The sequence below is a fragment of the Sinocyclocheilus anshuiensis genome, unplaced genomic scaffold (assembly GCF_001515605.1).
Source record: "Sinocyclocheilus anshuiensis isolate Anshui unplaced genomic scaffold, SAMN03320099.WGS_v1.1 scaffold477, whole genome shotgun sequence".
In the NCBI taxonomy this organism is placed as follows: domain Eukaryota; kingdom Metazoa; phylum Chordata; class Actinopteri; order Cypriniformes; family Cyprinidae; genus Sinocyclocheilus; species Sinocyclocheilus anshuiensis.
Genome location: NW_015536549.1, coordinates 2443931 through 2459232, shown reverse-complemented (window position 1 = coordinate 2459232; position 15302 = coordinate 2443931). Strand labels below are relative to the sequence as shown.

At 36.4% G+C, this 15302-nt stretch overlaps 3 protein-coding genes across 8 annotated transcripts in view; 2 read left to right on the top strand and 1 right to left on the bottom strand.

The window, feature by feature from the left end:
• Positions 1 to 4296, top strand: part of LOC107699706 (DNA polymerase alpha 2, accessory subunit) — a 4943-nt gene extending 647 nt beyond the window's left edge. For both annotated transcript variants that reach the window (XM_016501041.1, XM_016501049.1), the window contains exons 3-19: positions 82 to 206; positions 335 to 420; positions 519 to 576; positions 821 to 930; positions 1157 to 1350; positions 1540 to 1628; positions 1790 to 1942; positions 2199 to 2261; positions 2368 to 2419; positions 2503 to 2627; positions 2789 to 2827; positions 2917 to 2990; positions 3081 to 3189; positions 3398 to 3504; positions 3670 to 3726; positions 3852 to 3978; positions 4079 to 4296. In XM_016501041.1, the coding sequence (XP_016356527.1) occupies positions 82 to 206; positions 335 to 420; positions 519 to 576; positions 821 to 930; positions 1157 to 1350; positions 1540 to 1628; positions 1790 to 1942; positions 2199 to 2261; positions 2368 to 2419; positions 2503 to 2627; positions 2789 to 2827; positions 2917 to 2990; positions 3081 to 3189; positions 3398 to 3504; positions 3670 to 3726; positions 3852 to 3978; positions 4079 to 4231 (1721 nt within the window). In that variant the 3' untranslated portion in view covers positions 4232 to 4296. The remainder of the gene's footprint in view (positions 1 to 81; positions 207 to 334; positions 421 to 518; positions 577 to 820; positions 931 to 1156; positions 1351 to 1539; positions 1629 to 1789; positions 1943 to 2198; positions 2262 to 2367; positions 2420 to 2502; positions 2628 to 2788; positions 2828 to 2916; positions 2991 to 3080; positions 3190 to 3397; positions 3505 to 3669; positions 3727 to 3851; positions 3979 to 4078) is intronic.
• Positions 4297 to 4428: 132 nt separating this feature from the next.
• Positions 4429 to 10308, bottom strand: LOC107699730 (centromere protein H-like). Of its 2 annotated transcripts, XM_016501085.1 has the most exons (12): positions 9993 to 10308; positions 9343 to 9518; positions 7040 to 7151; positions 6607 to 6732; positions 6354 to 6409; positions 5934 to 5970; positions 5778 to 5846; positions 5634 to 5690; positions 5495 to 5558; positions 5333 to 5384; positions 4944 to 5101; positions 4429 to 4824 (listed from the first exon to the last, which is right to left on the bottom strand). In XM_016501085.1, exons 3-12 carry the CDS (start codon positions 7105 to 7107, stop codon positions 4738 to 4740), a joined length of 774 nt encoding a protein of 257 aa, XP_016356571.1. In that variant the 5' UTR covers positions 7108 to 7151; positions 9343 to 9518; positions 9993 to 10308; the 3' UTR covers positions 4429 to 4737. The 2 variants fall into 2 exon arrangements, with proteins under 2 accessions (XP_016356571.1, XP_016356562.1); XM_016501076.1 differs by having other exon boundaries at positions 4429 to 5101.
• Positions 9522 to 13581, top strand: LOC107699743 (28S ribosomal protein S36, mitochondrial-like). Of its 4 annotated transcripts, none has more exons than XM_016501095.1 (5): positions 9522 to 9653; positions 10327 to 10392; positions 11258 to 11321; positions 11624 to 11832; positions 12000 to 13581. In XM_016501095.1, the coding sequence occupies exons 2-5, from the start codon at positions 10342 to 10344 to the stop codon at positions 12015 to 12017; spliced, it is 342 nt and encodes a 113-aa protein (XP_016356581.1). In that variant the 5' UTR covers positions 9522 to 9653; positions 10327 to 10341; the 3' UTR covers positions 12018 to 13581. The 4 variants fall into 4 exon arrangements, with proteins under 4 accessions (XP_016356581.1, XP_016356588.1, XP_016356597.1 ...); XM_016501102.1 differs by having other exon boundaries at positions 10324 to 10392; XM_016501111.1 differs by having other exon boundaries at positions 9524 to 9621.
• The last annotated feature ends 1721 nt before the right edge of the window (positions 13582 to 15302 follow it).

The window sequence follows — 15302 nt, the reverse complement described above, 5'->3', positions numbered from 1 at the left end:
ATATATATATATATATATATATATATACACACACATTACACTCTTATGATGGTGATATACTGTAATAATTGTCTCTTGTAGTGTTGGAGCAGTGTTTGTGTCGCAGGCTGAAGGGGGATGAGATCGTATTTGAGTGGTTTGCTTTCAGCTCCAGTAAAGACCAGCTGCCGCTCACTCTTGATAACCTGGACCAGTTTGAACATGAAGTTAGTACAAGTGTGCAAAACATGATAACTGCAACATAGTTATTCTGAGATCTCCTGAGATGCCTTAATAAATAAGATCCCCTATGTTTCCCTTCTTGATTTGTATACTGCTTATGTGCTCCTTACAGATACTGAACAAGAAGAAAAAGCCTAAAGGCTCATCAAAGGGAAGCCAGTTTAACAAGACAAGAGACATCAATTCTATTCAGGAACTGTATCCTTATCACTCAAACCATCACTGGGTTTAATTTGATGTAATCATTTTTTTTCACTATAAATTATCAAAATAGATTCTTTAACAGAGTCTCAAAGAATCCGCGCAGAAGAGGAAGAGGAGAGCATGCTGGATTCCTATTCAACACCTGCCAAAGTAAGAAAAATTGGAGACAGATTAATAGGGGACACTTGATGGAAATATAGATGGACAGATAAAAATGCATTACTGATTCCAAATGAGAAAATCTTGTATAGCTCAGCTCTTAAAAGTAAACCCAAATTGTTTATTTGGTCTGCTCAACTGCTGTAATTTCCAGTTTATTGACATTTGCTTTCTTTGAAACCGGATTGGCAAAAAGCACAAATGTAAATGTATTCCTATCTCTTTGTGACTGCAGGGCTCTCAGAAGCGAGCGCTGACCACCCCAGAACATCCTCAGTCCAAGAGAGGTGTGGCCCGACTCCCCAGTCCCAGTCTGTTGCTGTCACCTGCCAGCTTTTCGCCAAGGTAATGAAATCACCAAACATTTATTCAGATTTGAATATGTGAGACCTTTATGAGGCAACAGAACTATTTACAAAATCACCAACACAACCATAACTTGATCGACCAATAATTACCTTAAAGACACTGTGGAAATTAGCATGGTAACCGGAATCTGATGTCTTTTAACTTCCAGATGATATAAAAAATGTATTCTATAAATATAAAGTTGTGTTATGTGTTTGTGTAGTGCAACTCCTTCTCAAAAATACGGCATGCGTGGTGGGCGAGGAGAGGTGGTTTCGTCGTTTGGGACGGTGCAGGGTCCTCGCTGGACGGGTAAAGGACAGAGCTCTGTGAGGGTCGAGATGCTGGAAGGAGGAGAGAATTCACTCATCAGCAGCTACAAATACATGTTCCAGAGACTGAGAGACGTGCGGGACGGTGAGGCCATGTTCTCATTGACAAAGCATTGTTCTTTTTTAAATGTGCATTATGTTGGATGTGGATTCTTCCACGATTACTGAAACCGTTCTAACCTGCATGGCAGGATGTAGATTTGTGTGTGTGTTGCATGAAACATACAGATTGTCTTTTTTAGATATTTATAGATGTTCTCTATCTCATCTATAGTTCTGACTGAAAAGATTGAAGAACTTGGAGAAGAACTCCGGAGTCATTTTAACATAGAGGAATTCTCTGCAGTTTCATTACCTGTTCAGGTACAAGCACAGACATCATCATGACTAAATAAGGAAAAGAGGCTAAAGAATTCTATTCTCAAAGTGATAAAAAGGAAAATATTTATCTGCAAAAGTTAATTCTGCAGTGTGTGTGTATCCATTTTAACTAACTGTGATCTCATTTTCTTTCTCTCTTGCAGAATAGCATCACAGTGCTGGGCCAAGTGTGTTGTGACAGTAACGGGAAGCTCAATGCCCAATCTGTGCTGCTGGAGGCCGGACAGGAACAGGGGGGCAGACAGGTGCCTGTGGATCTGTCTGAGCTCAAAGAGTTCTCACTTTTTCCTGGACAGGTGAGATACATGCCTACAATTTGATGCATTTTTTTTCTTATATATTTGTTTTCATCTTCATCTTATTACTAAGTGATATTATATTGCATATAATTGCATGAACCAGAATTATTAATAATGAACCTAAAATTTATTATTTTTCATTTGAGAAAGAGCATGTATTGGAAAAAGTATTTTTCCCCCATCTCTAATCATGCAATGTGTTTGGCATAAATTATTATCTATATTAGCAATGTTCTCTTACTCTCTTTTGTAGGTTGTTGTCATGGAAGGTATGAATCCCTCTGGGGAGACGTTTGTTGCTACCAAATTATATGAGGTATCTCTCGCATATGACTCTTTTTAGTTTAAATCTGTTTGGAATAGGTTAGAATTTGTTGAATAATGAGTTATGATATTTATTCTGTGATTTGTTTCTCCACCAGGGTATTCCCCTGCCTTTTCACTGTCCTGAAGTGAAACAAGAAATGGATGAAGGTAAGATTAGTAAAAATATATATCAAGAACATCACTGTTGAGATCAATACTCACAGTATACCCTTCATAACACACTTTTTCAGTGTCTGAGCCTGTGATGGTTGTGATGGCTTGTGGACCGTACACCCCCTCTGAAAGTCTGACCTATGACCCTCTGATTGACCTCATTACTATCATCAATAAAGATCGGCCTGATGTGTGCATTCTGGTGGGTACAGCTTTAGACACATTTCTGTTGTGTTTTAGTCCAACAATCTACAATTGTGACAACCTAATTCATGTAACAGTGTGACTGCTTTTATGGACATTTTAATTAAATGTATTTAAATCTGTGGAATCTTGACTAGTAATTAACTATTTCTCTTACAGCTTGGGCCTTTTGTTGATTCCAAACATGAGCAGATTGAGGTGATCCAGATTTCGTATGTATTTGAAATTCCTATATTAACATTTTTCATAATGGCCACAAATTTAACCACTTGATGTGTTTTTAACAGAAAAACCAGGTAACGGAAACATTTGAAACCATCTTCAAGAGATGTGTGGATAGCATAGTGGAAGGAACCAAAGGGTTTGTATTTTTTTTTTTCTTCACATCTTTATAGAAAGTGCTCACAATGTACAACTGTGTGTTTTCATTGCACGCATTCTTTTATTATAGGTCGGGATGCAGGTTGGTGTTTGTGCCGTCTCAGAGGGATGTCCATCATCATTACATTTATCCTCAGCCACCCTTCAACCTGAGCAGCCTCAGCAAAGATGATTCAGCGGTGAGATGATTAGCTACATGCTTTGAATGTAACTGGCCGTCCTCTTTATTTTTAAATGCTGGTGATTAATATTTTATCATTTATGTGATTCGGGGCAAACTTAATTAGAAAGACATGGCTTTATTTAATAAGTCTTAATGCTTTACCTCAATAATTAAACCGTTTCTATTTCTACTCTTGTTGTCCAATATACATTTTCCACCCCTAGCGAGTGACCTTAGCTTCTGACCCCTGCACGCTCCTCATCAGTAATGTGACATTTGGCCTGACCTCTACAGACATTTTGTTTCATATGGGAGCAGAAGAGATCAGCTGGTAATAATACTGAACCAACTAGTAATTCTAGCATGAAAACAACCTACAACTAAAATGTGAACTTACATTATTTCATTAACATTAAGTGGATTTAAAAAGAATAACTTCTTCAGAGCAATGAGTGAGCACAAGCACTGATTTATGGTATAATTATGGTTTTTGTAGTGGCACGGGCACAGAACGTTTCACACGGATCATGAAACACATGTTGACCCAGAGGAGGTTTGTAGAACGCATTAATTTCTCATCTTTCAAATGAAATTACCTCAGGTTTAATTAGTAGTAAAATGTTGTTTGTCTGTGCTCTTCTCTGCTGCTCCTGAGATTTCATTTCATTGTTCTTTTAGCTATTATCCTCTCTATCCTCCTGCGGAGGAAGTTAACATGGATTATGACAAGTTTCAACAATTCAGCCAAATGAACCTCACACCTGATATTCTTATTGTTCCTTCTGAACTTCGGTATTTCATCAAGGTAAATCACTCACATTTTCAGATATGTTTATTTATATACCATGTCAAATAAAAGGTTATTTCAATTCTGACTGGAAAATTAATTTTCCATTATTTCTCAGGATGTGATTGGCTGTGTGTGTGTCAATCCTGGCCGTCTCACTAAAGGACAGGTGGGCGGGACTTACGGAAGGTTACTCATTCAGCCAAACCCTGTGCCGGTGGAGGGGAAGAGAGTGAGCCCATGTATTGCAGGACAGGTGGTGAAAATATGATACAATTTATCCTTTCTACTGCTTGAACTTTATTAAATCATGTCTGTATTTTTTTTTATGTCTGTATTAAAACTTTTCACTTAAAGTGGCTGGAAAATAAAATACTTTGTAAAAGGTAATGTTATTAGATAATGTTAATCGAAAAGCCAACTAGCCCTTAAGCATTCAGGTCTGGCTTGATTCTGTGTGGAATGGCCTTTTTACTTGTTGAATATCCTGTTTCACCTAAGTGCATGGCATTACAGAAGTACAGCTGGTGGTGAATGTGGTTGTATATCAACCTTTATTGAAGGATCAGTCAGAATTTTTTTATTTTAAAAAGTAAATTCATTGGTAAACGCAATTTATTTAATCTAATATCATTTATCTTATATTCAGAGTGCTTTTAAAACATTCTCAACTGAGCCGTTATAAAAAGCTTAAATATGCATTACTCTGAACATGGTAACAGTGAGCACATTTACAGGTAAATTACATACATTGGAGAACTATGTTCATACAGGTCTTTAGTTGGGAATGTTCTCTAGTCCCATTGCAATGTCCCTTAATTTAGGATCATCCCTCCAGTTGACTTTACTGGCCAGTATGATTCCCTGAAAGTAAGATTTTTATGACAGCAGTTCAAAATGCAGTGTTTCCAAAAAAAAATAAACAGCAAGATAGATTGAATTAGAATGATAAGTACACAAGCAAGCATTGAGAAGCTACATACCCGCAGCACATTTTGTAAAATGGTGGTGACCTTCTGGTATTTCTGTAGGACCGCTTCAGCTCTTTCCTTGGCTCTCTGTTGAACTTCTCCTTGGTTTTCCTTCACCTGTTTCAACTCATTTATCTCCTGCATTTTCTTCTTAATTTGTCCTTTTAGGTCTAGGAAAACACGAATGAGATAATTTTCTACTAAACAGCATACTGAAAATGTGATTGCAGCTTTCTTTTTTCAGTTTTAAATGAACATTTTACCCATCAGAATTGTTACATCCTGTCAAACAAGCTTTCAAATGAAAAATAAAAACACAGCAGAAAATGCTTTTAAAAAGTCTGCATGATTCCATCTTGGCCTGGATGTAAGTCAGCAAGTGTAATTAAAACAGCAAGTACCAAGTCTTTCCGTTTGGACATCTGTGATCTGGTCCTGAAGCTCTCGTGTTTCCTGGAAAAAAGATCAGCAATGAAGTATTCTATAGCCAAAAAAAGTGTTTAGAAATTGAATTATTCATAAAAATGACAATGTTTTTTCTAAAACAGCAGGGAATGTCCCACCTTTAAAACTTTCAAGGTCTTTTCACATAGCTCAGTGTTCTGATTGGTCAGTTCTTTTAATGCCCTGTATGATGAAAGTTGGGGACAACTGAATATCAGAATACCTAGATAAGATTTATTTCAATTAGGATTCACTCACTCAGCATCTGCATCATTCTGAATCATCTTTTCAATGATGGCATTCCAAATCTGCATTCTACACAAAAACAAAGAATAATTTTGGACACATGGACACTGGATTGCAAAAAAACAAAAAAAATCCTTGATACCACAGCATCTTTACCTGTTCAATACCAGTGTTTTGTTGAAATATGAGAGTCTTGCCTGCTCTATTTCACTTTCATACTTGGACCTACAGATTGTTAATAATATAAATGTCAGGTTATTTTAGAACATATAGTATATAAACAGATACATTCATAAATTCAAAAACACTTACAGGTCTGCATCAGCTTCACATGACTCTTTATGTTTTCCTTAGAAACAAACACTGCAATTAGCATTAGGTTAATTATTAGTGGTTAATATTTGCATAAGTGTTCTTTAGGGGAAGTCGTGGCCTAATGGTTAGAGAGTCGGACTCGTAACCCAAAGGTTGTGGGATTGAGTCTCGTACCGGCAGGGATTGTAGGTGGGGGGAGTGAATGTACAGCGCTCTCCACCTTCAATACCACGACTGAAGTGCCCTTGAGCAAGGCACCGAACCCCCGTGTTCACGGTGTTTGTGTGTGTGTTCACTGCTGTGTGTGTGCACTTTGGATGGGTTAAATGCAGAGCACTAATTCAAAGTATGGGTCACCATACTTGGCCACATGTCACGTCACGTCACGTATTTATTCACATAAAAATTTGAGCTTACCAATGCTGACTTTAACATTCATTTCAAAGCACTGATTTTCCATTATTTCTTTCATTCTTGAGGAGAGAAAAAACAAGACATACAAGAAACAGACTGAGTATAGTTCTATTTATCTATCATTGTATATATATAGAATACAATACATAGTATATAACAGTATATAGTAGTTATATACTGTTAATTAGTCCTCTGCCCAATGGTGCAAGAAGATAACAAATCATTCAAACAAAATAATGAAATAATGGGAAATCACTTTAATAAACGTGTGGGTGTCACCCCATCAGAAGCTGATGTTGTATCATGCAGACTGTTGTTCATTTCAACTGGATCAACATCTGAAGAGGGTTCATCATGATGACTGAGACTCATCATTGTATATCTGTGCAGAAATAAAAACACCATTAATCCCATTCAAATTTCAAGGTTTCAGAGACCCCAGATATAAAACGTATATAGATTTATTTTACATTTATGAAACAAAATAGATAATTTATACAACATAATTGATATAACAGAGTTAAAGTTTCTAAAATAGGTGCCAAATGAGCTTTGATTGGGTCCAATGTTCTCGCACCTCATAACCAATGAATTCCAGTGACTTTCCAGTTGTTTATAATAGGGTTCCTAACTTCCTACACATTTTCCATTTCAAAATTCCATACTTTTCCAGACTCAAATTTCCAAACCTCTCAGTAGATTTTCGGACCATATTTAACATAAATGGTTCATAGAGCATTATTTTCAGCAGGGCCATAGCTGGGGTTTGCGGGGCCCCTGTGCAGGTTGTACCGGTGGGCCCTGTTTGAAATTGTGTAAATAGCACAAATAAACAAATATACAAATTAAACAATGTTTAAGATTTTTCAAGTTTGTAGATGACCAGGTACAGAAACTGAATAATCAAATGTAAATAGCATTGCATAGTCTTCACTGTATAAATTAAATATAGATTAATTCTTGTTAAAACTACAAGGTAATTCAGTAAAGAGCAGTGAGTGATTTTCTCCCATTTAATTTCTTGTATTAACATTATGGACACTGACAGCAGCTAGTAAATTAGGTGCGGTCACTTTAAGAGACAATACATCCAATATAATGGTACACATTCGATTTCTTTCTCAACTGTTTACTTTCACTTAAGACATAACCGACAATTTTTTCGAGGATGCTCGCAAAGACAGGTATTGTGACAATGTTGTACGTATTTGACGTTTCAAGAGCAAGAAGAGACAAAACTCAACTCGGTGTTCAAGGGTTGTGAGACGCGGCTCTTTGAGTGCGCGCTGTGCGCACAAAACAGCGTGCGGGTGCTGAATTAAGCTTTTCATGTCGTTTTGTGTTTGTGTGTTTAAACTGGTGAGGTGTATTTGTTCGTTCAGGCACGGGAGGAAGCGCAGAAGAGCTCAGTTCGGTGTTTGCGCGGCTCTCCGTGTGCTCCGAACTCTCAGTTGAGTTTTTCCACGTCTTGTGTTTGAATGCTTTAAACTGTTTTGAATGTTTAAATTGGCAAGACTTAAAACATGTGTAATTGATAAGCTTTCGTGATGATGCGCAGGCCGTCTTTTTATGCTGGCCTTGGGCAGTCGGTTGAAATCGCTGGGGGGCCCCCCTCAGCCATGGACCCCTATAGTCGTCACCACCTTTCACCCCACTAGCAACGGCCCTGATTTTCAACTTTATATTTTGTATATAGTACAGCCATCTGTAAATATTTTTTATTTTCTCAAGGTTTTTTTCATTGATTTTCTCTAAGTGACAACATACAGAGCCCCTAAAATAAAAATAAAAAATAATAAAAAAAAAAAACAGACTTTTACATGTGTAACCCCTCTCTCCCGGGTCCTCACCGCCACACCTCGTTCTCGTTCCGAGTGGGTCTCCGGCATGGGAGGCAGACGCACTAACAAGGAGGCTAAAGACAGCAGCCACTAGCGTCAGTCGCTAGTGCGTCTCTTGAGATCAGGGGAGTGAGGTTTACCTGCACAGCACTTACTCGCTGGCCTCCGTTACACATGCACACAAGAAACTTTTTGTGCCCTCTAGAAATTCTTCACATACAGTATGCATGGGAATTTATTGCATGCTTACGTATTACAATTTCTAGTTTTATATAACCTATTTCCTTTGTGCATCACTGCCATCTTACTATGAATAAAACGAGAGAATGTATGCATATGAATTAACAGAGATCTACTTGCTCAAAATTTGGCTTTTCTTATGGTAGTACCTCTAATATAAAGGCCTAATGTCTAATTGAACACATCCTCTGTGGCGGCGGAGAAACCATGACACGAAATGGGCTGATGGCATAAAATTTGCCAAGTTCATGGGTCTATAAAAAAGACTGGTACTGTAAAAAAAAAAAAAAGTGTTCGTTAGGGCAGTATGCCATGTTTCAAGGCCTTATGTCTCTTTAACGCATACTTTGTGTAGGCCAAAAAAAACACACTGTGAAATGGGCTGATGGCACAATAGGAGCCTCAGTGTGTATTGTCCTAAATGCTAAGTTTAATGGTTTCTTGTGCGCACATAAATGTCAGTATATTTTTTATTTTTGCAAAGGTCCTTTTGGCTATGTACGGTGCTAAGAATATCATGAGAAGAAACCTAATATGATTATAACCTGCATTTTGCATAATGAAAAGTGCACTGTGAATTAATTCAGTGGTATTTGACAATCACTAAAGAATCACTTAACAGCTGCCATGAAAACTCACTGCTTGTACAGTACATTTATTTTCATTAAATTCTTAGTTTTCTATTATAAAAAACTAAATAGGGGCAAAAGTCTGGAAACACAAATATTTTTCCACACTTTGCTTTCTTTTTTCCATACTTTTCCAGACCTGTAAAATACTTAAATCAAAATCCATACTTTTCCAAACCCCGTATGGACCCCGTATTATAATTACCGGATAAGGATATAAAAAAATAAAAAAAATAAATACACTCGCCAAGTGAGCGTATTTAAACATCTTGTTTCACTTACCGTCGCTTCTTGTTCTTTCTGTTGCGGCTTTTGTTTACTAATATTCCCTTTTTTTATTGCACGATTCCGAGCAGCGCGACTTCAACCCCGTCTGAAACTGCCGCCAGGAAGTCTTGACGTCACATGACAGTCATGTGACCAGAGTGAGCCTCGAAACCCCGCCCACCTGCATCAACCTAAACATGAGCAGAAATGAAGGATTGGCCGCCACAGCCAGGCCACTGTACGCATAGTGTATTGTGTGTTTCGGAAATTCGGAGGTCAACATGGAAAAATAAGGTTATAATACAATACTACATAGCGTCTTGTCGGTAAGACTGTATGTTTATTGTGCTTATTAAGAAGCGTGGCTCTATAGATTTGAAATGTAGCATTATTTTAAAGGCAGAACCACTTGTGATGAATGTTAGCAGGATGAGCTATTGTATAATAAATTAATTTTGCGTTGTGCTGCAGTAATGTATTATTGATGTGTGATATAAAAGCTCATTAATTAGATACATTTGCATGTATGTGTGCATGAATTGACAGCCTGTTTCAAGTTCATTCCACATGATTCAGTAATGTGACAGCTTCTCTGCTCTAGACTCGCACTGTATCAGTAAACATAACGGTTGTAGTTAATTCTAGATAATTAATGCAACACGTACACATTCATTGTCCTTTATGATAGTCCTTACATGGCCTCGCCTGGTTGCCAAGTCTAAAAGCAGAAGCGATCAAAACGTTTTTTTTAGGTCGAGTCTTTTCAGTGAATCAGTTGAGTCGGTTTGTAGAATCGGTCTGAAGGATTCGAGATAATTGTTGAACCAGTTCTTTTAAACGAATTGTTCAAAACAACCGATTTGCGGAAACAAATCGGTTTCCGATTTGCTTCTGTTTGTTTGCCGCGTTTGTCCTTTACGTTATACTACAACCGCGCCCTCTTCAGGTTGCTAATGTACTCTTTATGGTTTTGTCTGTGTGTGTTTGAACCGGAAGCAGTGATCGGATGTCGTCATGGGAAGCAAAGTGAGTAGCAAGATGGCAGCTGCCAGTCGGGTCGTGCAGGTAAACACTCGCTTCAGCTTGTACACTTAGTGTTTTGCTGTGACATCTCGTTCATATGGGTGCATTGTTGAAACGGTGATCACTTATCTGCTTAGTATTTCGTAATTTTGATCTTGAGTGTGTTTACTTCACCAAAATGCATTGATTTCACTGGTTTGCCAGATGCCCTTGTGGGCAAACCACGTTTCTTCTCTGTATATTTCTTTATTTCTTTCCTGTAAACCACAATGTCATCTCAACAGAACATTAAGCATTATGTACAATAAAATGCAATCTCTAAATATTCAGAATATGCCTACGTTTTTCATGTTTGTTCAGTCTCTTGAATGAAGCACAGATACAGGGTTTCTGCAGGTTAATTAAGACTTCGAGTTGTACTTCAGCTTTCCACAATTTAAAGTGTTAAAACGTCTTAAATCAGAGCAGAAAGTCTTAAATTCATAGTCATGCAGGTTTCTGATAGAAATATCCAAATGTCCTTAAATCAGGATACATTTACTTGAGATGCAAAATAAAGATATAAAATCTGGTTTTCTGATAAACTGAGCATAATGAAGTGAGTTTATGATTAAAACGAGAGCAAATATCTGTCAGTGGGGTGTGAAAACAGTTTTTTTCTTTGAATGTTTTTTTTTCCTGAGCCCACTAGCAGATATTTGTTCTTGATTTAATTGTAAACTCACTTTATTTTGATCAAATTGACAGAAAACAATACTTTGGGAGGAAAGGCCTTTAAAAAGGTCTTAAATAAAGGTGTAAATTCTTACATTTACTTTCTTAAAACCTCCAGAAGCCCTGCTGTAGACAAGTCACTTATGCACAACCGTTTTGTTTTACTGTTCTCATTAGATTTATTCATTTGCAGGTTGTGCGACCTCATGCACCTTTAATTAAATTTCCAGATCGGAATGGCATCCCTAGGCCAAATGGTCAGTAACAAGCCCATATGTTGCCTAAATTTTGTCATTGAGTTTAGTTTAGTATAATTTTTATTTGTGTAATACATGAGATGCTTCACTCTGCAGTCTCCAAAATGCTTTTAATAGCAAGCATAGTAAATTTAAGACTCCAAACAAACAATAATTTTTTTAACGATTGTGGCAGATGGATATTTATGAATATCATTCATTCATTCAGATGGATATTTAGTATTTAAATCATGGTAGCAAACTCTAAAGCTGGCTCACCACTACTTTGTTGGTAACATATTTTCCATGTGCTGTATTTCCAGTGCAAGAGGCACTGAATGTGCTTGCAGCCTGTCTCCCACAGATCTCCCCATCTGCACCTCCTCCTACAACATCAGTATCACCTCCACCCAAACCACCGGGACCCATCAGCCGACTGCCTGGCACCCCTGACAGCCTTGATGTAGTTAGAGATCTCCCTCAGAAATACCGCAGAAGAACCCTTGCGTTAGATGAAATGGACTACATTCAGGTTAATGTTCACGTTTTTACAAATCAAGAAAGTAAAGAATATTTTGTTAATTAAATACTGTGTAACTGTTCTGAAGCTAAAAAGAAATTTAGACTAATGTGATGTTTACACTAAAAATGGACATGGACAAACCACTGACAATAGCATCTTTTCTTTCTTTCTTTCAGCGTGGTGGACCAGAGTGACTGTGGTCCAGTCTGTCCAGTTCATTCAATCACTCTATTTGCAGAAATCAGTTGCCTGACTCTTTTTTTTTTCTCAGTGTAAGAGTTCATAATGTCATATAGCAAACCAAACCAACTAAATAAATTAGTTTTATTGTACATACAGATTGTGATTGGTTGTTTCATTATTCAGGTGCTCTGTACTTACATTAAAATGCAGAACTCTGCCTTCTTATTCTTCAGTCCGTCTGTCATTTACTCTGCCAGCCCCTCTTCTGACCATCATGAACAGAGTTTATGAATTTCCTCTTCCATTTCATTATGTGTTCTGGAGTCAGAGAAAATCACTGATCTGAGTGCCAGCATATTCTACAGGTCTGAACAAAATGGATCACTAGGAGTATTGTGGATTTGAATGATTCAAATATTTACTCATTGTTGAAAGCTTGTGTTATTTTTAGTCACAACCACCATCTGTCTTTTTTTTTTTTTCTTCGATTTAAAATAGTGGAGAGGGATGTCATGTTATTTTCAAATAAGCACACATTTGTTTCCAGAGCTTTTATTTCTGGAGCTTTTTACACCAAGTAATAAAGTACAACAAAAATACAAAATAATGAAAAACCAAACAAAAAGCAATAGAATTATATGTACATATAAACAATAGAGATATCTGAATAATTCTGTAATTAAATGTAATGATTGTCTGTATATATGGAAATACATTTATAGGATTTGTTGGTTTTATTCACAGATTTTTACCACTGAGTTCTCCCCCCTCCATGGTTGAATGTGAAAACCTTTATTTAATAATTCTTTTACATTTCTAAATTAAATATATAAAAAACACACACCCGAATCCACAGAGGACAATTTACCAAACTTCTCTCAATATTTTTAAGATGTAAAATGTTTACTTCTATAGGTCAAAACAACCTGTACATTCTGTTATTTTAGTCTGTTATTTTAGTTTTAGACATGTAAATGTAAATGTCTTTAAAATCAAACTATGCAAATATTTGGGGGTACAATTACTGTCAATGTACTTCAGCCAACTCAGAAATTCTTCAGCAAAGCTGAAATTCACTGTATCATTCATAAAAAGTACTAAAACATAATAGTAGGAGCAGAGACAGTTGAAAGTATGAAAATAAAAACTTTTTATGTGAGCACCAAGTACTACATTTGTCGTATGTTGAGCATGATAAAGTTCTCTGCTGGCTGTACAGATACTGAAAACAACTCTTTGTAGTGCTTTCTAATCCCGGTCAAGGAATAATGGCATCTATGGATCCACTTCAATCAGCGTCTGTATTCGCAGCTCCAAACATGCTACTAACAAGTACTTCTCTATGTATTAACTATGTAGATGCACAAGACTTTCAACTCAACTTATAATTGCAACAGCAGTGCATTCAATAGAAAATAGACTCTTCACATTACTAATAGCAGCCGTTAAGTATCAGGTGTAAGAATCACGGTGAACAATGAAACTCTTCAGTCTACTGAACAAAGAGATGAACAAATGGGTTTAAATGGGAGTGTCCATAAATTATTTCCATTTCTACAATTTTCCATCTCTCTCTCCAAAAAAAAAATGCTGTGGTATTTTTTGCAAATGACTACCATCAGCATGCATCTTTTTGATGTCTTACTGCAGCAAACAAAAAAAGTGAAAAATAAGCTATGGATGTTGTAAGACTTACAGAAGTACAACAATCTATACATATCTACATATTACTGCCATATACAAGAAAAATGTTTCAGCATTCTGCAATACCCTAATCAAAGTCAGGGCTTTTAGTATACAAATTTATTCTATGATAAGTTGTTTTAAAATGCAAATAGCAGGAAGGACTCAAGCTCAGAGGCAGTATCGGTTTTGATACAGTGTGGCAAGCTGACTGCTTTTTGGCATTTAATATTAATCAGCTTGAAATATGTCAAAAGGATCAACAAGAGTCCAATCTGCTTCATGCATACAATATACAACAATGGTAAAGAACTTAAGACAGTGAGCTTAACATAAAGAGAGGTAAAAAGTGATTAACAAATTAGCTCAATTAACATTCAGGTGTTCTCAGTACCCCTGGCAGCTATAAAATATACATAATGCATAGCTGAAAATAAAAAATAACACTGGTTCAATCGGTACTAAAGCGCTTGCAGTTTAGAGCACCAGCAAAAGTTATTGATGATTTAAAAAAATTAAACTGTTATAGTGAGTAGCATTTAAATAGCTTTATAAGCTCAAAGGGGAATCATAAACATCACTTCTCAAAGTCTAATATTTATACACGACTTATGATAATACTGTCAAGTGCAGATGATTGCCCTATAGAGCCAATCTGTCTAATATAATGTTATTGGAGGTTACATTACTATTTGCGTGCCAAATCTTGGACAAAAAGAAACCTTTGGGGACTGCAAAATCTACTTTTTTTTTTTTTTTACAGTGCACAGCTGAAAAACAATCTGTGTTCATTTCAGTCTTGCTATTTGAGAATTTAGAAAAATATAAAAGGGGAAAAAAAGTTTTTTTGTAACAAAAAATTTAAAAAAGAAGAAGAAAAAGCATCAACCCCAAAAGACAAGCTATTAAATGTTCGGACTACCACAATAAATTGAGTTATTAAAGCTTACACTTAAAACATCCTAAGTAACACCAACCAATAATGAGATCCAAACCCCATTTGGATAATAAAAAACGTGGATACCTCAAGGATTCCTTAAAAAAAAAAAGACAGCAAAACATTTCAGCGACTAGAAGTGCTCTTTGTTTAAACATGTAAGACTTTTGCTCCAATCACTATTTTCAATTACAAAAGCCAGTTTCCTGATATACAAAATGCTACATTTCCCAAGGCTTAGTCTATCGCGGGTGGTGTAAACACTGAAAAAAGTACCAATTTTTTAAACAAACAAACATACATGAAAAATCCTAAAACAACAATGAAAAATGCAGTTTCGGTGGCAGCAACTTCTGCGTGAGACAGTAAAACTTAAAGATGCAGGTGTTGGGATGAGTACAGTAAGAGACCACGGCTCTCTGCTCCAGCATTTAGGTTTAACTGTATATCACTAAAGACATAAAGGATATTAAATATCTGAAGGACCAGAAAAATAAATGGCTATTTAAACTCTTGAGAAATCAAGATTTCTTAGCTCTGTACAATAAAGACATCACTGATGTCATATTACAAAACCAAAAAAACTACCAAAAAGTATATTCATATTCATATATATATATATATATATATATATATACACACTGTTTTTTTTTTTCTCATCCAATAAATGATCTGA

Excerpts from the sequence above, each read along its gene's own strand:
- LOC107699743 (XM_016501095.1), top strand. The coding sequence starts at position 10,342 with ATGGGAAGCAAAGTGAGTAGCAAGATGGCAGCTGCCAGTCGGGTCGTG. Across the intron at positions 10,393-11,257 it reads CTGCCAGTCGGGTCGTGCAG|GTTGTGCGACCTCATGCACC; the intron begins GTAAACACTCGC and ends ATTCATTTGCAG. Across the intron at positions 11,322-11,623 it reads TGGCATCCCTAGGCCAAATG|TGCAAGAGGCACTGAATGTG; the intron begins GTCAGTAACAAG and ends CTGTATTTCCAG.
- LOC107699730 (XM_016501076.1), bottom strand. The coding sequence starts at position 7,107 with ATGGCCCTGCTGAAAATAATGCTCTATGAACCATTTATGTTAAATATG. Across the intron at positions 5,691-5,777 it reads AAAACACTGGTATTGAACAG|AATGCAGATTTGGAATGCCA; the intron begins GTAAAGATGCTG and ends GTTTTTGTGTAG. Across the intron at positions 5,385-5,494 it reads AGACCTTGAAAGTTTTAAAG|GAAACACGAGAGCTTCAGGA; the intron begins GTGGGACATTCC and ends TCTTTTTTCCAG.